Genomic DNA, 20,840 nt, shown 5'->3' on the forward strand with positions numbered 1-20,840 from the left:
GGCAAGCGGGAGGACAGTCCGGGGTCAATGGACCAGAGGTTGGGGAAACCCAGCGGAGGGCCTCTAGGAGCCATCGTTGCCTCACTTAAGAAATGCTGGCCTTATTTATTGATGCTACAAAGGCTACCTCCCAGGGGTTAGGAAAGCCGTAAACCCCTGTAGGACCAAGGCTGGCCACCCTCGTTCCATCCCACACGGAGCAGAGTCCTCCTAGCCCTCCCCAGCACCGAAGGCCTCTTGCTGGGGAGCCCCGGAGTGTTTACTGGTGTGAAAGCCAGGCCACATTAGCACTGCCTGAGCCTGTCTGTCACTTCAGCAAGGCCAGGGGCCAACAATAACCAGTAGCTGAGATGCCTCCCTTCTCTCTGCCTAATAAGGGAAGATATGAAGCCACCACTTGGGAAAGGATAAATAGACAAAATCTCCAGGTTGTGAGGATGTCCTTCCAAGTCTTAAATGGCTATTTTTAGGGCAGGTGAGAGCCTTTGCCCAGCCCCTGCACCAGCTGTTGCACCCGCTGTCCAGTCCTGACAGCTGTGCTGCCCTTGGCCTGTTGTGGAGCGAGGCCCAGTATCTGCGGGCCTGTGGCTGGCTGAGTGCCTCCCCAGCCCCGCCGCATGCCGCGTGGGAAGGACCCCAGGAGTGCTGCCCCCAGCCCGACCCCCCTGTCTGACAGCCACAGGTAAGAACACAGAAGGCATCCACAAGATGGAACTGAAAGCAAATTAATTTATAAAAAAAAAAAAAAAAGAAAGAAAAAAGAAAAAGAAAGAAAAAAGAGAAAATTTACAGAAAACTTTTGAACAGAAGAAAGGTGCCAAGACGCAGAGGAGGAGAACCATGTGGACATGAGGAACAAAGGGGCTGGTGGGAGGGACCAAGAAGAACTGGTGGAGAGCCTGGAACCACTTTTGCCTTCACATCAAGGCTGAAGAGGGGACAGCTGGTACGGGGCGGGGCGGGGGCACTGGGATCCAGGGAGCCGAGCCGTGAGCTGCAGGCAGGGGGTCGGCACTTCCCTAGGTCAGGCACCCCCTCCCCTGCTGCTGCCCCAGATCCCGGGGAATCCCTAGCTACCAGCCAAGGTTCTGATGGTCTTGGTGGGAGAGGGAAGCGATGAGAGGGGTGACCCACGAAGTCATAAGAAGGAGGTGCTTAAGTGCTTTTTTGACAATTTCCCATTTTTTAAACTTCCTATCATCTTAGCGCTCCCCTCTCCGTGTCTTCTGGGAGTCTGCTCGATGACAGAGCCCAGGGAGGAGGCAGCAGAGCCCTGAGTGCCCTTTCTTCCCCTACTACCTACCACAGGAATCCCCAAAAATGTTTCCCCACCGAATACACATACGCTGACATCAACTACGCAGGAGACTTTTAAAAACACAAAACTGACATTCAGAGGGAAAGGGTGAGCTGGGGTGGCCTAAAACAGCGACACTGAGGAAGCAGCAGGAGAGGTTAGTGGGAATAAACGGCGGGTGGGGCGGCCAAGGGGGTTCAGGAAGGGACTCACTAACCGGGGGCTGCAGGAGACAGAGTCGGCACCCTGCTCTATCCCCAGAGCTCTCCCCAGAACCTAAATTCCCCTTTCCTACAACTCACCTCCCTCAAAAAATGTAAAAGGTGGATTTTTTCCCACTGAGTGGAGGGAGCGCCAAGGTGGCTTTTTTTTAAAATCTCTACTTCCTTTTAAAGGGCTTCATTTTTTTCCAATCCATAAAAAATGCAGTAGTTTTGAGGGGGTGTACCCTTAGGAGTGGTTTAGAACCTTGTATAAACGCTTCCCCCAGCCCTTCCTTTGAGGGCAGCACCCCCATCCTATCTTCTCTCCCAGACATTAGAAACATCTTTTCGACAGAAGTCCTTGAATAATCCAATATAAAAATGCATGCCTCTTACAGGCATGGTGGGGGCTTTGGAGGGGCAGGAGGAGCTTTCCTTACGTAGTGATGAACTCTCCTTCCAGGCTGGGGAAGGGTCCCAGTGGTGGGGAGAGGGCTGTTCCTGGAACCTTGATCTCCATGAGGGGTGAGGGAGAGAGATGTCTGGCTGGCTCCTCACTGTGGGGGTGGCACAGGGGTGGCTGTGCCTGGGCTCGGGGCCGTGGGGTCTGGAGGCAGGGGGGTGCCTGGGTCTGCGGAGAGAAGGAAGCCGTGTCAGCCGGGGCGGGCAGGAGAGAGGGCCCCAGACCCAGGCCACCAGGCAGACAACTGGGCACGGCATGCGCTGGACGGGAGATGAACGAGTACCCCCAACGTACAACTGCCTTTCCCCAGCGCCCTCTCCCATTGCACGCTGGGAAAACGGGTACACCCCACATCCTCCTGCTGTCCCCCAGGGAACTCTCTACACCGGGCACTCGCACGTGATGGGGACAAGCAAAGGGGACGCTGATCATCATGCAAACAAGTAGCCGTTTTTCCAGTTCACAACTGAGATGCTCTGTGCCACAGGGCTCCTCCATAACCCAGCAGTGACGGGCCCCAGCGTCATCCCAGAAGTGGCAGCTGCCAGGCTGGGGCGTGCTGGAGGACAGCCAGCGCGGCCCCTCCCTCCTGTGTTCTGATGTTACCAGAGCGTTCAAAAAGCATCATGGAAGCTCTAGTACCTGAGCCCCTCCCCACCTGCCTTCCAGCCCTCCACGTGGACCCCTCTCCCTCACCCTTCTCCCCTCCAGGACCCTTCTCACCTGGCAGTGGGCTGGCACTGGGCAGGAGGTTGCCCTGAACAGCTGCCACAATGGCAGGGCTCTGGGCTGCGGCGGATCCGAGCCCCGGCCCAAGAGGCAAAGAAGATGGCATGGTGGTGGTCGCCGGCAGGTTAGGATGTAGAGGGTTCGCCATGGACACAGGCAGGTTAGGTTGGGGGAGAGTGGCCGGGGCGAACGGGAGATGGTGGTGATGCCCATGCAGGTTAGGAGGAGGGGGGAGGTTAATACTGATGGAGTCGGCTAGGCTACCAAATGGGATGATGGATGGAGCGGGGGGGGGAGGCGGCATGCCAAAAGGCAAACCCAAAGGAGCATTACCCGCCACGCCTGGGTGCCCGCTGCCTGGCACTGCCCCTGGCATCATTGAGGGAGGAGTTTGTTGGTTGGGGAACGGTGAGGGGCCTGGGAATGAAAAGGAGAGATCGAGAAGATGAGAGGCGTACAATCTCACTTGCCAACTGACTTTCACAGAGAGGATGACCTCGTCACTCCTAGGTACCATCCTGCCTTCTCCTGACACTAGGATAAGTAGTAAATCCTTGAAACAAAATTCCAAACACCTGGGTTTGGGGAGGGAGCCCTGCTGGTTTAGGGATATAACCAAGGTCGAGCTATAGAAACAGGCTGATCCTTATCTCCAGTCCTAGCACATATCCCCTTTGAGGGGAACTGGATTCACCCGGATCCCTCCACCCATCAAGAGTTCCAGAACCCATCACTCACCATGGGGTCCAGGGGGGGGTACCCCTGGTGGGACTGCCCCGGGCTGGGGGGCTCCAGCTGCCTGCTGCTGCTGCGGCCCCGCAGTGGGCCCCGCCTGCCCAATCGGTTCCGAGGGGCCCAAGCTTCCGGGAGGGGCCCCACCGCCCGCAGGAGCAGGGGCCGCAGAGGCTGGAGCCATAGCCAAGCCGTGGACAGTGGGCGGCCCGGCAGCACCCGCGGGGGGGACAGGCTGGGAGCCCGGGGGCAGAGCTGGCGGTGGCGGTGGCTGCTGCTGGTGCATCTGCTGGAAGTGCTGCTGCCGGGCCCTCATCTCCGCGTACTTCAGCTGCTCCATGTGGAAGGCTTGTCGGTCGGCCAGGAGCTGCTGCCTCTGATACTCCAGCTGCCGGTGCCAGTTGCACTGTTACCCGGGTTCGGAAGATCCCGAGGGCAAACGCCTTGCCCCCTGCTTTCTCTCCTGACAAATCCGGCCTCTGGTCCTGGCAGCTCCCCTCACCAAGTCCCACCCTCGTGCTTGGCTTCCTCTGTCCTCCCTCCCCCTCCGCCCCAGGTCCCTCGCCTGGTCTCTGGCCGCTTGCATGGCTCCTCACTGCAGTGGACTTAATCTGGTGGTGGCCCTTGCTCATTTCAGCTCCAAAGCTTTGAATTTGTCATTAATCTGGAAAACCCCTCCAGTTTCTCTGGTCAAATAATGTTCTTTTCTTCCTTCAAAACTGGAGAAAAACTCACCATTCTTAGGAAGCCATCCCAGGTCAACTCACTAGCCTCTGAGCTTTGGCCTTTATTCTGTACTCTCTCAGGACTTTTATACTTGATTGGAAATCTCTTAATTTGCATTTGTCAGATACTTGAGGCATTAACTGGTTGTGATGTCTCCAGATTGTACATCTGACATCTTCAACTGAGGAAGTCAGGGTCAGAGTCCCTGTCTTCTAGTTCTTTCATATCTTCTCAAAAATCAAAATGATTCAACACCTTGTCCATCCCATTCCCTTTCCAGGTCCACCTCCTAGATCTGAAGCCCTTACCCTCTCATCACGCCCTAAACCTGTTCAATCACTCAACAGAGCTTTATTGAGAGTCTACTACGGGCCAAGCACTCTTCAAGGACCTGGAGGTAGAGCAATCAAAGAACCAACCAGAACCTGCCCCTGGAGCTGACATTCTGTGGGACCTTGGTCTCCAGGCTGCACCTGTGGCTCACTTGTTCCTAACTGCCTGGGCTGGCCCCTCCTGCCCTGGCCTGAGCTAGTCCACTCCGTTGTGACGCCCTGTTGGCCTCAGGCTCTCTGCACTGCTGCTCCCTCTGTCCTAAACTGAGGCCCAGCCCAGTGTCAAGGTGAGGCCCTGACGACACCCAGGGCACACGACTCACCGCTTCCCGCTCCCGGTCCATGATCGTCTCTAGCTCCTCAAAGTGCCGGAGTTTGATCTCCAACTTTTTCATCTGGGTCTCCACCAGCAGGGCCACCAGAGATTTGATCTTCCTCTCCTCAACGGCAGCCAAGTGCTAAGGAAGGAGGAGGGGGCAGCCCGTCAGTGGCAGGACCCAGCTGAAGACATTGCGGGACAGAGAAGGGTAGTATGGAGGCTGGCAGCTTTGAAGAAAACTTGCTGCGGTCACAAACCAGAGAGTAGCACAGGCTTGACCAATATTTTTAAAAGAACATGAAGAAAAAGAGAGAGTGGCAAAGGGTAAAACAAGGTCAAATAATTAGAGGGTAAAAACAGGCCCAATGGTGAAGGCTTAAAAAAGCTTGGAGAAGAGATGACTGAGTCTCCCTCTCACAATCAAAAGGGAAAGGAAACAGGCCAACATTGTTTAAGGATAACAGGAAAGGATTTTCTGGGACTTCCCTGGTGGTGCAGTGGTTAAGACGCCATGCTCCCAATGCAGGGAGCCCGGGTTCAATCCCTGGTCAAGGAACTAAATCCAACATGCATGCCGCAACCAAGAGTTCACAGGCCACAACCAAGGAGCTGATGAGCTGCAACTAAGGAGCCCACCTGCCGCAACTAAAACCTGGCGCAACCAAATAAATAATATAAATTAAATAAATACATTAAAGAAAGAAAGAAAGAAAGGATTTCCTCCAGGTGACGTGAGATGAGGGAAGGGGCACCTCCTTCCCTGGGTCTCTGGTCCTCACCTTGGCTTTCACGGCAGCGGCGGCCAGGGCGGCGGCAGCAGCGGTGGAGAGGTTGCCCTCACCGATGTCACGCTCCACCTTTGTCTTTCTTTCTCCCTCCGACTCCACCACTTCCTTCAGCACTTCCTCCTGCCCTTCCTTGGGCTCTTTCTCCTTCTCAGGATCAACTAGGCCAGGAAAAGGATCATGAGAGCTACAGCCTGCTTTCCTTCCTGGACCCCCACCACCACGCTCAAGGCTCACCTATCGGGTCCCCGTCACTCTTCTCTGACTCCTTCTCGCTGTCGCCATCTTTCCCTTTCTCATCATCCTTCTTGGGTGCCTCGCTGATCTTCTCCTTTGCTTCTTCCTCTACAGCCCCAACTCCTTCTCGCGGTTCCTGGAGTCCCAGGGAAAGGAAAGGGGGGAGCATCAGGGCTCTGGTTCACACACAGAGGGCCCAGACCAGGAACTGAGTTTACGCCTCTTCCTTGGGAGGTGACCTGGCTCCAGGATGCAGCCCCATCCAAGCCCAGCCCTTGCCTGCCTGAGCTGAACGGAGCCGGCTCCCCCCACCACAGTCCAGGCCTGGCCCCTCCACCCTCCCAGCCCATGTTGGTCCCACTATACCTTGGGCTCCTTCTTCTCCTCTGCGGCCTGGCCCTCTGCCCGTGCCTCATCAGTCCCGCTCTCCTCTGGGCCCGGCGAAGAGAAAATGGGAAATGTCTGACACAGTCTGTCTACAACACTCGTCCAACAACCCCTTCTCCTAGCCAAGATCTCACTGAGAGGACCAGTGGGGACCCACGGTACCTACGGTAAAGCCCTGGGGAAAATAAAAACCCACCCATTCTCCCCATTTGGCGTGTGCTCTCCGGCCAACTGGAGGCAGGGATGGTGTGGGAAGGCCAGATGGCTCAGGCTCTTGGTACAAAGGGAGGAGTCCGGGAACATGCCGGGTCTTACCGATCCGCTCAGGCTCATCAGAGGTGGTTCCTGCAATGCCACTGCTCTCCAGACCGAAGGCTGGGTCCGCCTTGCCTGTCACTTTGGCTGCTTCTTCCACTTTCCGAACGTGGGCCTCCACCAAGGCTGTGGGTACCTCTTCCTTCATTTTGGAGAATTCCTCTGTAAGACCCAGAGAAGGGGAGGCTGGGAGTGGGCAGGCAGGCAGTCACGGCTCTCCCTGTGAGAGCTTCCTCACACGCCCGGCTCTTTAACTATACCTGCATGGAGCTGGACAGGTGCCTGGGCTGATGCCAGCAGCAGACCAGGCCAGGAGGGCAGCCACACTTGAGCGGGTTTCTCAATCTGAGTACCCAGCCCTTCAAATACAAACCAAGAGGGCCGGGACCCCTCTGCATTACCTAGAGCTGACTTTGCAGCAGCAGAAGCCACTCGAGGGTCGACGACAGAGGCCAGAAAGGCAACGGTGCTCATCACAGGGTTGCCTGACTGGCTGAAGGGGATGGGCTGGTATGCCAGGGGGCCCAGGGAGGCCTCTGAGTCCTCCAGGTACGGGTCTTCAATGGGAAGGCGAAGAAAATGCAAGATGCATTCATCCTGTGTGCGGCTTCCCACGTGCTCTGATACTTTGTTCCAGTCATCTTTGTACATTTCCAGTGCCTGGTGGTGGTGGTGGAGACACAACCTCACTTAGCCACTTTCCTTGAAGGTCAACACCCCCCATCCCACTAAGCAGAGCTGCTTCAAAGCTCTCTGGGTGGTGGTATTTGTGTATGCTGCCGGGTCCAAGGGGCATCTCCAAGTGGCACTAAGAAAGGACAACAAGCTAACGAAATGGCCCCAGTCCCTGGCCTGGAGCCGGTCCTTGTGGCAGGTGTGATGGGCACCGGGAAGGAGAGAGACTGGGGCAAGAGCACGCTTTCCCCACTCACAAGTGCAGCCGGCACCCTGGCCACGTCTGTTTTCACAGGATGCTCCTTCCCTTGCCCCAGTTACCTCCAGCAGCAGCAGGGTCTCCTGTTCTGTCCACTCTCGAGTGGCACTGGCCGCAGCTTTGCTCTGCAGGGGAAATACAGGTGGGTCAGAGGGAGGAGCCCACAGCCTCGAGGAGCAAAGGTGCACGACCCCCGGGCAGCCCATGCCTCTGTACCTTGGAGGGGACATTCTTCTTTGTGTACATGTCTGTGCGCAGCCCGAAGTTCTGCATGTCTGTCGGTTTCTCCTTGCCTTTATCAGGGAAGTTGAGCATTTGCTGGGAAGCAGAGGTCTGCTATTTGTGGAGGGGAAAGAAAGAGGTGAGTCCGAGTAACTGCCAGGAACCAGGGGTAGACAGAGAGAGAGGACAGACAGAAGGAGCTTCCTTCCCACAGCCAGGGACACCCCTGGGCAGGACTTCCTCCCTCACTGCTGTAGCTCCTCTGCTCTCACGGCTCTTCTTCCCGGGCAGGGGCCCCCCAATAAAGGGGCAAATAAGAAGCCCAGCGGGGTCTACACCCCACCTACCAGCTCTGGCTTGCCCTTAGCCGTCTCTGGCACCAGGTCATCCAGCTCTTTGCCCTTTCGCCCAGCCTTGGTATCAGCATCAACCTGGCGGCCCTGGGGGACAGAGCTTGGCGTCATGGAGGCTGGGCAGGAAATGACAAGGCCAAGGCCCTGGAGGTCTCAAGACCAAATGCTGGGCGGCCCGCAAGCTCAGGGGGGCACTCCTGCCACTATTCTGTATTCCCTTCATGATTAACTATATCTGTAGTTGGCATGTTATCCATTTGTATTCACATGTATCTTTACAGGTTCTCTTAGAAGCTGGACAAGTAGGTTCTAATCCTACATGTGTGACCTTGGGCAAGCCACATAACTTTTCTTAATGTTTATACTGTATATTCCAATAAAGAGCTTAAAGATAATTTTTATAACGTATGACATGGAAGTGGAAAAAAGATGGAAGTGATAAAAATTATGAAGCGAAAATGAAAAAGTGCTGGAAACGTGACAAAATTTTACAAATGTCATGCAACTTAATAGGAAGCCCCTTTTCTCTATCTGCTCCATCTCCTACATTAGCCTGTCTGCTGCTCAAGGACAAGAAGCATCTCTTCTCCCTCAGCAGGTCCTCACAGTCTTAGGGACAAAGGCTGAGAGAGGGTGCTAGGTGCATGGGGCTGACTCTTGTGGCCCTCTGCACCCACGGGGAAGGAAGAGGCCTCCAAACACTCCTGAACCATTACCCTAAAAAACCAGAAAAAGAAAAGTCCGAAGAAGCCCCATTTTGCCCAATCCCACCCTGTCCCCACAGCCCCCCACCCTACCTGCGGGGTCTTAGGCTGCAGAGGCACCAGCCCGGATGGTGTGTCTGCCAAGACGTGGAAGTGAGAGGTGGGCGGAGGCCCCATTGGGGTTGGTCGACTCTCAGCGTCCACCTGGTAGTTAATAAGACCCCACTGTTCTAGGAAGGCATGGACCCTGTGAGGAGAGAGGCAGAGACAGGATGACACACGAGGAGGAAGGCTGGGGGCGGAGCTGGGGGCACCCTCTTCTCTGCTCTTCCTACTTCCTGGGAAATACCGCCTCCTCCCAGCACCTACATGCCAGGGACACCCATGTCTACCTCTGCAGCTGGGGCCTCTCTGCACATCGACCCACCTACTAACCACCTCTTCTTGCACACCTCGCTGCACAGGCTCCTTCCCCTTCCCTCCACACTTCGGAGAGGGCCCCTGCCACTCCCTCAGCCTCCCGTCCCGGAGCCCGAACGTCTCCTTTCTCTAGAGATGTTTTTTCCTGCTCGTGCCCTGTGCTCCTTGCTGGCCTCTCTACTTGGGCCCGGAGGCACCTGTGGGCATTCGTCCTCAGGCCCCCGCTGCCCCTCAGCGGCAGACCCACCTCATGATGGCACAGACATCGCCGGCCAGGTTCCTGCGGCAGGCAGTGGACGTGAGGTACTCCTGGGGGTTCAGCCGGTACGTGTCGATCATGAAGTTTCGATAGGCCAGGTAGCTTCGAAGAGAGAGAGGTGAACGGTGAGAGGACTGAAGGGTAGGAAGAATGATAAGAGAGCTAAGGGCTTCTCCTGTGTGACAGAGACAGAGAAGACCTCAGCTGACTCAATAGACACTGGGGGTCCCCTGTGTGCTAGACGTGAGGGGTTCAAACCATTGATGGAGTTTCCAGTGAAATGCGTTGATCTCCTTGGCTGTACTAGGGGATGTTTCATCCAACTTTTTTTTGTGGCTGTGCCACATGGCTTGCAGGATCTCAGTTCCCCGACCAGGGAGTGAACCCGGGCCACAGCAGCACACGTCCGGAATCCTAACCACTAGGCCACCAGGGAACTCCCTCAATCCAACTTTTGAAAAAAGAATCAAAACGTAAGAGAAAGTACCCTTAACTCCAAAGACAGATGTTAAAGGGAGGTCCTGATCAGTGCCTCCACCTAGCCAGCATGGCACGGTATTAAGAACACATGTTTCAGGACTTCCCTGGTGGCACAGTGGATAAAACTCCGTGCTCCCAAGGCAGGGGGCCTGGGTTCAATCCCTGGTCAGGGAACTAGATCCCACATGCATGCTGCAACTAAGGAGCCCATGAGCCACAACGAAGGAGCCCATGTGCTGCAACTAAGACCTGGTGCCACCAAATAAATATTACAAAAAAACCCACATCACATGTTTTGAAGGTGGAAAGGTCTAAGTTCAAATCCTAGTTCTATCATGATGGCCTTAAATTTTTTGAACCTCAGTCTCCTCATCTGTAAAATGAAGTGTCTGCTGAGAGTCAGAAAGGTCTGTAGAGGTTTAGAACAGTGCCAGACACACTGTACGAGCTCCAAAACCAGTAGCTATTGTGTGGTATAGTGTAAAGTTTGAGAACATGAGCCAGACTAAAGGACTCAGATCCCGGCTTTACTACTCACGAGCTGTGTGACCTTAAGCAAGTGACTTAGCCGTCTACACCTCAGTTTCCTTATCACTAAACTGAAGATAATAGGACCTACCTCTAAAGCCTAAAGCCGATGTGAAGATTAAATTAGTCAAGGAATGTAGGACACTTAGGATAATGCCTGGGAGGTAGTAAGCTCTCAATACATGTAGGTGACTATCATTTACTATTTTACACTAAGAGTGCAAAGTGTAGAACAGTTCTAGTTCCAGCTCTGCCTGCAGATCAAGTTGAATTCATGTCACCTGTCACTACTTCCTCCAGAGAGAGCAAGGCTTCTTCACACACTGCTTTCCCCAGGAAGAGGAGGAAGAGAGAACCACACCAGGCTACGCGGGAAGAAACCAGGTGGAAGGGAAGGTGGCCTCGGGGCAGGGACAGGGGAGGCTGAGGAGCAGCTGGGAAGCCAGCTGGTTCAGTCCTCAGGGGGCCTGGGCTCAGCACGAAGTCTCACCTGCCTCACCATATTTATCCTGGAGCACCCCTAACCAAGGAAAACACCAAACTGAAGCCTGGCAGGTTTGGCCCGAGGAGAAGCCTTGAAGAAGACGAAGACTTCTGAGCCCCAAGCCCAGACTTTACAAAACACTTCTCTCCAGAGAGCCCTCTGCATCCTTTTAATTCACAGACTGGGGTCTTAATAGTTCCTCCTCCCATTTTTTTTTTCTATCAAAACCTACTCTAAGGGACCAGTCATAGTCAGTTACATTTTAGTCAAAGCTACTGCCTCTGCTAGAGATACCTGCATTTTAGACAGCATGAGTAATTATGGGTGGAAAGGCTCTACACCCCTTAAAAGAAATGGAGGCACTGGAGCAGACACTTGTTTTGAACAGAAGAGCATGCTTAATACAGCCCCCAGGCAAATCCTAGAGAGCAGTGGTCGCAGTGTTGGGTGAGGGCTGCCTGTGGGCAGAGGTCATGTGTCTGTAAGCCTAGCACAGTGCCTGGCTCACGCAAGGAGCTCAAGAAATGTTTGCCGAACTGGATCGCGGAGTGAGCGGGGACAGGAGGGAGAGAATCATGAGCTGAGATGTCCTTACATTTCTGGAGTCTTGGACTTGTTCTTGCCGTTGAAGAACTCGGGGAGAGCCCTCCGCTCTATGGCATGAACACTGCAAGAGAAGAAAGGCTGCATTCAGACGGCTCTAGTGGAGAGATGGGGCCTCAAAGAGAGGCAAAGCCCGGAAGACGGGGCGGCAGGAAGGAACGAGATGCTTGGCAAGAACTCTCCGCCGGGGCGGGAAGACTCAGAGACCAGGAGCTCCCCTAAAACTGAACTATACCCCGGTCTATCTGCCTGAGGGAGAGGGAGCTTATTTGGAGGCAGGCGGAGGAACAACACGTCGACCCGCAGCGGCAGGACAACAAGGACCCGGTGAGAAGCTGGAGCAGCGGCACCTGTTGTAGTCGAACCAGGCAGCGTAGCTGGGGATGATGATGTGGTGGGTCTGCTCCGTCACGTTGTCCTCGTGCAGGTCCGGATTCCTGGTCTGCTCGCCCTTGTTCCCTGTGCCGTTCTCATCCTCATCCTACGAGTATGGAGGCTGCTGCACGCTCAGCATTCCCACTTTGCCCCTCACAACCCCCTGCTTCTCCCACACCCCAGGAATGCAGGCACTAAAGATGGGATGGGAACGAACAGTTATGGGCCCTGGGACTCAAAGGGTCAGAGTTTGGAGCAACAGCTAGAATTAGTTCAGGGTGGGAAACGTCTGAGCAGGGGGAAGTTCTGGGTAGAAGGAACTTTATAATCACAAGTCAGAATCACATAGAGAGGAAGGGCCTCTCTAAACTGGCTCTACCTTGCCCGTGGTCTCCATGCTTTCGTCCTCTTGTTCATCTGAAAGACAGAGACAGCAAGATAGAAGGCAGGAGCCTCCTGAAGGGCTGGAGAGTACGTGTACTTTCGGAAAGGCCCCGGCAGGCTAGGGGCAGGTGGTAGCCTCCCCTCCCCTCCTGTGGGCTGTGACCACCTTGCCCTGAGCTCCCCATCTTACCCAGGTCAGTCATAGTGCCTCCTTTGACTGGGGCTGACTCCGAGTCCTTCTTAGTGTTGACTGCCAGAGGAGAGAGTCGTTTTAACAGACAGGTTCTGCCTAAATCAAGCCCTCGCCTCTCCACTGTTAACAGTTCCAGGGACTTCCCTGGTGGCGCAGTGGTTAAGAATCCGCCTGCCAATGCAGGGGACATGGGTTCAAGCCCCGGGCCGGGAGGATCCCACACGTCAAAGATCAACTAAGCCCGTGTGCCACAACTACTGAGCCTGTGCTCTAGAGCCCACGAGCCACAACTACCGAGCCCACGTGCTGCAACTACTGAAGCCCACGCACCTAGAGCCCGTGCTCTGCAACAAGAGAAGCCACCACAATGAGAAGCCTGTGCACTGCAACAAAGAGTAGCCCCTGCTCGCCACAAGTAGAGAAAGAGCGTGTGCAGCAATGAAGACCCAACACAGCCAATACATTAACTTAAAAAAACAAAACAAAACAAAAGAAACCCCAGTTGCAGAGAGCTCACTTTCTCTAAAAGCTTGCTCCATCGGATCACAAAATGTAGTAACTTCCCCAGTCACAATCATTCTAGGGCTTGAAACTTTCTCTCCTTCCTGCCACTTTCTCCTCTTCCCCAACCAAATATTCACTTCACTTTTTTCTTATAAAGAAGCATCTTCTACTTTATGATTGGCTCTCATCTCCATCTACGTGTTTGTAAGTTCATGGACTGAGACAGAGTCTGACTGAATCACCCTGTAGAGCAGTGATTAGATCTTAAACACTTTTGAAAGCAGAGGACATTTTCCTCCACTGAGTTCACACACAGAAGCCCAGGAGAAAACGCAGATAGTGAGCAGAGCTGCTCTGATTGGTGAGGGCGTGGAAGCCAGAACTCTTCTCTCAGTGGCCTCCCCTACGCTGCTCCTGAAACTCACTCCTGGATCTCAGTGGAATACAGACTGTACACCAGTACTGTAGAGCAACGGTCCCCAACGTGGGGATGCAAAAGAGGAGTCACTGGAATACAGACACAGAATATCAGAACCTCTCTTTATAGTTTCTAATCTTATCCTCTACGTTTTCCCATTTTTAGATAACGTATGTTTTATAATGGTAAATAGTTGACGTGTATAATTTGTGCTCAAATATACTTTACTGACATTGGTGAGTAATAAAAGAGTTTGGAGACAGTGCACAGTCCACAACTCAGATACGAATATGAAGTTAGAGGACTGTCTGTGGTGATGAAAATGGTTCAATAACCAGCTGAGTTGAAGGGAAAGATCCTCGAGACCCGGAGATGGCCTGGGAAGTCAGCCCACACAGGGGGTCTGACACAGGAAGAGCGGGACAGGCGGGGGCAGGCCCTGGAGCTTGGCCAGGCCCATACCTGTCTTGGGCAATGTCACCTCTTCCACATTGGGGACCGGGGAGGGCTCGTCCATGTCTTTTGTCAGGTCTTCTTGCTCCTCTTCCCTGTGGCCACGCTTTGACTTGGTGTAAGGTGTTGAGGGACTGCGGAGGAAAGGAAGTGATAGAGAATCCAATCACCCCTGGACAAGGAATCCCCAGAAGGTGAGACCCAACGGAAAGGAAGCAAGAAAAACTCCCAAAGGGACTATGCGGTGCGACATGATACATATAATCAACACTGCTGTACGGGGCACGTGAAGGCTGTCAAGAGAGTAAATCCTGAGAGTTCTCAGCACAGGAAAAAAAAACGTTTTGCTTATTTATTTTTCTATTTCTTTAATTTATTCTCTACATGAGACAAGAGATGTTCACCAAATGTACGGTCATAATCACTTCATGATGTATATAAAGCAAATCATGATGCTGGTTCCTTAAACTTATACAGGGATGCATGTCAACTGCCCCTCAATAAAACTGGAAGGGAAAGAAAAGGGAGAGAGAATCCTGAGGGCAGCTCTGAGATAAGAGAAACCAATCGCTACAGAGTAATGGGAAGAAGCAGAGGCTTTTCAATTGGAGATCAAGCTCTCTTTGAGTTGACCAGTGGCCAGGACCAGAAGCAGCCGCTGGACAGGTAAAGCCGACCTCCTCACCCTCCCTCTCAGGCTCACCCAGGTCAGGGCCCGGCGGTTACGAGAGGGGATCTGCCCTTCCTGCCTGCACCGTGCTGTGGACGGAGCAGTGAAGGTGGGGCTGGGGAAGGGCTGGCCTACCCTTTCTTAGCGTTCTTCTTCTTAGCTTCTGGGGTCGGCGAGGGGGAGGGCGAGCGCTTCCTCTTCTTATAGTTGCCCCCCTTCTTGTCCCGTCGATCTGAATCTGGGCTGTTCACCTGCAGGGTGGAGAAGGGGGGCAAGTGTCAGCCAACAATCTCCACCAAAGACTTGTTCTGAGACTTGTGCTAAGGGCTCAAGGAGAAAAGAAGAGTTTCTGCCTCATCTGTCAGCGTCTTGGCCGAAATCTTCTTGCGGCGGGAGACAGGGTGTTTCTCATCGTTGACCTCGTAGTCTTCCTCATTCATCCACTCATTGAAGGTGTCCGTGTCCAGGATCCACTTTGCATGAACCTGAAGTACAAAGGCAGACTGTCCTGGAGAGAGGCCCGGAAGCCCCGGCTCTGTCTGCGGACCCTCAGCAGAGGAGCCCAAAGGCACCATAGCATCCGCTTCACCTCCGAAGAGCGGTCTGGCCCTGGCATTCTTCTTGGAGGAGGGGGGGACAGACGAGAAAAGCTTACCTTCCTAGGTTTCTCAGGAGTTGGGGCATCTTCCACAGAGGCTTCAATTTCGCTGGCTGGGATCCACGTGTCATAGCTGCCGTGGGAAGTTGGGCAGGAAGCACAATTGATGGGGTAGAGTTGTGGTAAAATAAAGGGCAGACCTTCTACCTTTCCCATTTACAGAGAGTACTGGGTTGCTGGCTTATTTTTTGGTATGATTATTTTTACAGTTAATATTGGGATTCTTTCCACTATAAAGTAGTAAAAATAATTACAAAACATTTCACAAATAGATGAAAAGAATCACCCTAACACAAGTACTTGTGACATTCAGTATATATTTTCTCCCCAGTAACTTTTTTCTGTACAATTTTGTTTTTACAGAACTGCAATGATATTAGATGTTATTTTACACCTGGCTTTTTGCAATATTTACCTACAAATTATCTGTTATCTCTGTTAGTTTAAAGATTGCAAAATAGCCCACTGACTAGATATATAAATCTGCTGAGACATTTTCCCACTGTTAGATATTTAGATTATTTCTAAGATTTACTTACCAAATTATACCAGGATAACCAGTTCACACATAAAGCCCCAAACCTTTCAGACTAAGCCTTGTCCAATAAGTCCCAACTTCCCCCAAGACACAGGATTCACATAACAGGTGGGAGGAGAACAAAGTAACAGACCTAAAAATAACCCTCAAAGAGTGTCTTCTTGCTTTACTAGGCATCCTAGGGCTTCCCAGTCTGGCTCCTGTATTCACACCTGCCCAGGAGCCCATCCTCACCTGTCAGGATAGTAGCCCCAGTGCAGAAGAACCTGCTTATCCCTCTTCATGACTGGCCGCACCCATTCCTCTGGGGACAGAGACAGAGCAGGGAGAGACATAAGCTAAAGGGGTACACACACAAAAGCACTCTGTACACAACGCCTGCTGCAGCAGGGCGCCTGGAAATAGGGACAAAGGTGATAAGAGGATTCAGAGTTGAAAGGAAAGAGAAGCCCAGGCACTGCATGGCTGTGAGCCGTCCTCTACCTCCATCCACTGCAGTGACCAACAAAACCCAGGTCTCACCTTCCTCCAGGTTCCCTGGGACAGGATACACGACATGGGAGGCATTGTTCTTATCCTCAGTGACCGTTCCCTGGGCGGTACAAGGAGAAGCAGGTAAGTATGGTCCCATCTGAATTACTCGTAAACGTAAATAAACCAAAGCAAGGTTTAACCACAGATCTGCCTTCCTAATCATACTTTGCTCAGAACGGTATCAAAGTTGGTTTGCATTCTCTAAGCACACATCAGCTGAGTGGCAGAGAGAAACAGCTGGGATTGGGCTAATAATCATGGAGAGAAATCAAAGAATTTTAAATTGCTACAGATAATCCTCTGAATAGATAATCTATTACACATGGGAAATGTACAGTCGATTTTATGTTCCTGTATGTCCCAACGACATCTGCTTGTTATTGTGGAGTTCCAAAGAGTGACGATTTCATTGATCTGAAATCAGGCAATCTCTAGCTCAATGGAAGTAGATGCTCTCCCCCCAGGCCCAGCAGTCTCTAGGAACAGTCGTCCAAACCTGCCAAGACTGGGAAATGGAGAAACAGAAAGAGAGGCTCAAGGCTCTAGTTCTAACATTTTTCCAAGTCGGCAGGGCTACCTCGGGGCTGCTTCTGGTTTGGAAAACATCAGAAAGAGAGTCACGGAGTTTCTAAAACTTCTCCTGGCCTCCCCACTCACCTGATGTCTCTTGATAATGTCTTTTAATTTCCCTAGCAGTTTGGGTTCAATTTCTGGGCACAGAAAGATGTTAGGTCGAGACAGGCAATTATTCTGTGGGAAGAAGAAATAAATGGGGTGAGATTACAGGGAAGGGGAATATTGGATTCTCACCGAGGGAAAGGAGATAGATGCGGAAGGTTCTCGACTATTACCTGCACCAAGGACTTCTCAATGGTCATGAACATTTCCACGTTGCGGTCCATGCGTGATGGATTCTGGAAATCGTAACGCCGCCTTGTAAAGAGGCAATAATCTGGTGAGTGGTATAGCCCAAGTCTAGGGACGTGGTTAGAGTATGTGACTTTTTTAACATGGGAAAGTAGGAGGCAATCTTGCCCTCAGCTTTGCCAAAATCACCTGGGATCTGGGGTTCACTGATCTCCACTCCATGAATCACTTTGTACTTAGTCCAAAAGGACAAAGAAAAGCTTGAGATGCCAACCGAAGAATCCCTCTTCCTCTATAATATGCACACTGATGCACGTACACACACTCACTCATTCTCGGAGACTATTTTGGCTCTGACTCCCGGCCATTTTCTGACCTGGCAGGTCAGGCCTACGGACCTAGCAAAGTAAGAGACTTGCAAGAATGTCTATGCTCTCCCACCCCACAAAGACCCCAGGGAATCATAAAGGGGGATTCCCTCTAAACTAAATGTAAGAAGCACAGAGAGAAGAGAAGGCATCTCACCATCCCTGGTCACTCTTGAATTTGTAGGCAGCTGCAAGTATGTGGCACAGGGAGCCTCCTGCTTTGAAATCTAGGAAACATTTGATCTACAAAATTGAGACAGGGAAGAAGTATGTGAGAGTTACATCCTAAATTCTCTTATGACTTAACAATCCTTTCACAAAATCCTATGCTGCACTGATCTCCCTCTTGAAGCTGGAATTCTTTAAGCCCTGTGCCATTCTATCGTGTGGCCTGGAAGAGGGGAGAGAAAGAAACCAATATTCACAAAGCCCCACCATGTGCTTTACTGGGTTACCCTCACTGGGTTACCCCATTAACCATTACAGAAACCCTACAAGGCAGCTGTATTAATCCCACGGAGAGATGAAGGAACCAAGACTCAAAAGGCAGAAATGGCTTATCCAAGATCACAGAGACACCAAGTGGCAGAGCCAGGATTTGAACACAAGCTTGTGCAAATTCAAATCTCACGTTTTAACCATGCCATGAGTTTCATGACTGAGCTTAGACACTCTGAGGTAACCTGTTGCACAAAGTATTACTAGGACAAAGGGAATGGTAAATTGGGGACTCTGCTAAGCCAGTAACACCCCAACCAGGGAAAGGAATGGTAGGAAATCGCCCAAATCTCAAAAATTATGAAATACACAAAAACAAAAAAACAACTCCCTCTTGGGTTTGGAGGGTTTGCCCCCTTGCTTTTTGCACTCACCGGCAGTTTAGTGAGCGGTGCATTGCTGACATGTTTGCCAAAAACTTCTTCCTGAAATTGTAGTAACTGTACAACCAGGCTAGACAGGGACTTGTTGGTAGGTGGTTCGGCTTGTATATACTGGGGAGACAGGGGAAGGAAAGAAAAATAGACCCCAGATCAATTGTCCACCATCTCCCTTATTTCTTCCCCAGGAGCTCTGGAAGCATCTGGGGCAGGAAGAAATAGTGTCTTCTTGCCCCACATGTCTAGTCTCTACAGAGAAAATGGCAGAAGGAGGGCCCTAGATGCCCCTCACCAAGAAGCTGAGATTCTGCTGCCCCCAGCCTAGGTTACCTGTCTTGGGTGCTGGAGGTAAAGGCAGATTCCTACTCTCCCTCAGCTACACCCTAAAAACGGAGTTGCAGGACCTTGATCTCTAGCCAACAGCACTGAGAGCTGTAAAATTCTGAAGATTTATGGAGTTCAGGCCACAGAAGCAACATCTTCAAGACTCTAAGCGATACAACAGTCTACTTCTTGGGGTAACTTTGTGGAAGGTCAAGATTCCCCCTATAATACAGCCTGATAAGAAAGGTGCAAGGAAGTGAGGTAGGGCAAACGGACTGAGAGCGTGAGTTTGTACATTCTGTTTCTGCTAGGACGGGGCACAAATGTCTTCACAGGCCCTCCCAGACGGGAAAAAAAGACCAGCCACTACCCAGCCTGGCGGGAACTAGCAAGACAACGTCTGTTCCTTCTGAGGAAACTGTATCAGAGACAGGCAACCTTGGGCCTTCTTAAATATTTCCATATCATGCTACCTAGCATCCTAGCCTTCTGTTCTCATTTAAAACTGTGCCAAGAGGCTAACTTTCTCTTTACCTTTTGACCCCTTTTTCCTCAACCCTGATCACAGAGAAAAGTGCACCTTTCAGTGGGAGGTGTAAAGAGATCCCTGAAAGAAAAGGCAAATGACAGAGAGCTAAGAGCTTGAAAGCTGAACCAGGTCACAGACTGTCAATCCCCCCAGGGCCAGAGACTAAGCCCCTAGACCGATCTCCCTTCCAAAAGGTCAAAGGTAGACGCCTGGCAACCAGAGCCTCACGCTGGGGTACAGACAAGCCACAGACCCAGTAGCTGTGTGTCAAGATCCTGACACCCAGAGAGACCTCCAAGAACAGAGCCAGGCTTCTAATCAGGATCAGGGGGCCGATCTCCCAAACCGCCCATCACACTTCTGACAGGCTGCAAAGCCGGGCAAGAAGAACTGGGGAGCTGAAGGAATGTCAGAAAGAGAACCCCTACCTGAGGGCAGTAAGAAGGAAGAAAGGCAGACCATCTCCAGAGAAAAGCCCTATGCAGAGATGTTCCTTTCAACCAGGCCTAAAGACAAAGACACCACCAGAAAGAGGTCTGGTAGAAAAGACAGGTAAGGCTTGAACCCTTTGTTCACTACCTTATTATCTCCTGTTATGGGATGGGGGACTACACACATAAAGTGTGTCCTAGCCTCTGAACCCCAAACCCAAGGCAATGCAAGGCCAGGTGGTGGGGTGACTTCATTGTGAAGCTGAGGAATGCTTTTGGAAGGGGTAGCTGCCCAGGAATTCCTATACCCTGACTCCCAAAGAGATTCTGTCGCCCCCAGGATGGAGACGGGGGACGAGCGGTAGACAGGTGATCCAGGGGTGGGGGCCTCTTTCAGGCTGGTGAGCGGTCGAGGGCCTGCTCTGTGGCTGTTCACCCTCCCGCTTCCATCATCTGTCTCCGAACATACACAAAGCAGCGGGGAGGCCTCAGCCCTGCTGGTACCTGGCTCCGTGGGGAGCTCTGGCGGGCACCGTGGCGGGCACGCGGCGGGGGGTGGGGGGCGGTGGCATTCGGCACCCTGTCCAGCCCCGGCCGTCTCTCCCGGAAAGGCCCGGAAGGCGATGGCTTCTGGGGGGTGGGCGGCTGGCACCGGGGCCCGCCGGGCCCGTGAAGAAAAACAAGGGGCAGAGGGCGCAGCGGCGGGGGCGGGGGCGAGCAGCAGGGGCCGGGGGGCGGTCAGCGAGGCTGGGGGAGGGGCGTGGGGCGGTGGAGGGCGCCGGGGCCGCGCCGGCCGCCGCGGGGGAGGGGCCGCGGGCGGGCGGGCAGGAGCCGGGGGGCCGCGGGCCTCCGTCCCTTTGTCCCGCCCCCGGCCCCCGCGCGGCCCTGCCCGCGTACCTTCTTGTAGTTCTTGCCGAGCCAGAGCCGCACGTTGTCGAACTGGGTCACGGTGTCCGCGGCCTCGTAGTACTTCACGTTGGGGCCGCCGTCCTTCTTCCGCACCGCCATCTTCTCGGGCTCGGGCCCCGCCGCCGCCGCCCGCCCCGCTCAGCTCAGCTCCCGCCTCCTCCGCCTCCTCCTCCGCCCGCCTCCCGCCGCCTCCCGCCGCCGCGGCCGCCGCCTCCCGCCGCCTAGGCCGGCCCCGGCCCGCGCAGCGCCCCCTGCCGGCCGGCCGGCCGCGGCGGCGACGGAGCGCCGGGCGCGG

At 53.2% G+C, this 20,840-nt stretch overlaps 1 protein-coding gene across 4 annotated transcripts; it reads right to left on the bottom strand.

Annotated features, from left to right (window-relative positions):
- Nucleotides 1-49: 49 nt before the first annotated feature.
- Nucleotides 50-20,731, bottom strand: SMARCC2 (SWI/SNF related, matrix associated, actin dependent regulator of chromatin subfamily c member 2). Of its 4 annotated transcripts, none has more exons than XM_057703715.1 (29): nt 20,534-20,731; nt 18,347-18,466; nt 17,632-17,717; nt 17,091-17,172; nt 16,897-16,989; nt 16,228-16,297; nt 15,940-16,009; nt 15,165-15,240; nt 14,863-14,994; nt 14,645-14,760; nt 13,849-13,973; nt 12,462-12,521; nt 12,267-12,304; nt 11,863-11,993; nt 11,505-11,576; nt 9,406-9,519; nt 8,832-8,985; nt 8,029-8,121; nt 7,676-7,795; nt 7,522-7,584; nt 6,927-7,185; nt 6,526-6,687; nt 6,190-6,254; nt 5,824-5,959; nt 5,581-5,747; nt 4,806-4,940; nt 3,431-3,812; nt 3,026-3,109; nt 50-2,131 (listed from the first exon to the last, which is right to left on the bottom strand). In XM_057703715.1, the coding sequence occupies exons 1-29, from the start codon at nt 20,642-20,644 to the stop codon at nt 2,055-2,057; spliced, it is 3,393 nt and encodes a 1,130-aa protein (XP_057559698.1). In that variant the 5' UTR covers nt 20,645-20,731; the 3' UTR covers nt 50-2,054. The 4 variants fall into 4 exon arrangements, with proteins under 4 accessions (XP_057559698.1, XP_057559695.1, XP_057559697.1 ...); XM_057703712.1 differs by having other exon boundaries at nt 699-2,131; nt 2,687-3,109; XM_057703714.1 differs by lacking the exon at nt 8,029-8,121 and having other exon boundaries at nt 699-2,131; nt 2,687-3,109.
- Between the last annotated feature and the right edge of the window lie 109 nt (nt 20,732-20,840).

This window comes from Hippopotamus amphibius, chromosome 12 (genome assembly GCF_030028045.1).
Source record: "Hippopotamus amphibius kiboko isolate mHipAmp2 chromosome 12, mHipAmp2.hap2, whole genome shotgun sequence".
NCBI classification, from domain to species: Eukaryota; Metazoa; Chordata; class Mammalia; order Artiodactyla; family Hippopotamidae; genus Hippopotamus; species Hippopotamus amphibius.

Excerpts from the sequence above, each read along its gene's own strand:
- SMARCC2 (XM_057703712.1), bottom strand. The coding sequence starts at position 20,644 with ATGGCGGTGCGGAAGAAGGACGGCGGCCCCAACGTGAAGTACTACGAG. Across the intron at positions 8,122-8,831 it reads TGCAGCCTAAGACCCCGCAG|GGCCGCCAGGTTGATGCTGA; the intron begins GTAGGGTGGGGG and ends TCTGTCCCCCAG. Across the intron at positions 3,110-3,430 it reads ACCCCCCCCTGGACCCCATG|GCCCCTCACCGTTCCCCAAC; the intron begins GTGAGTGATGGG and ends TTTCATTCCCAG.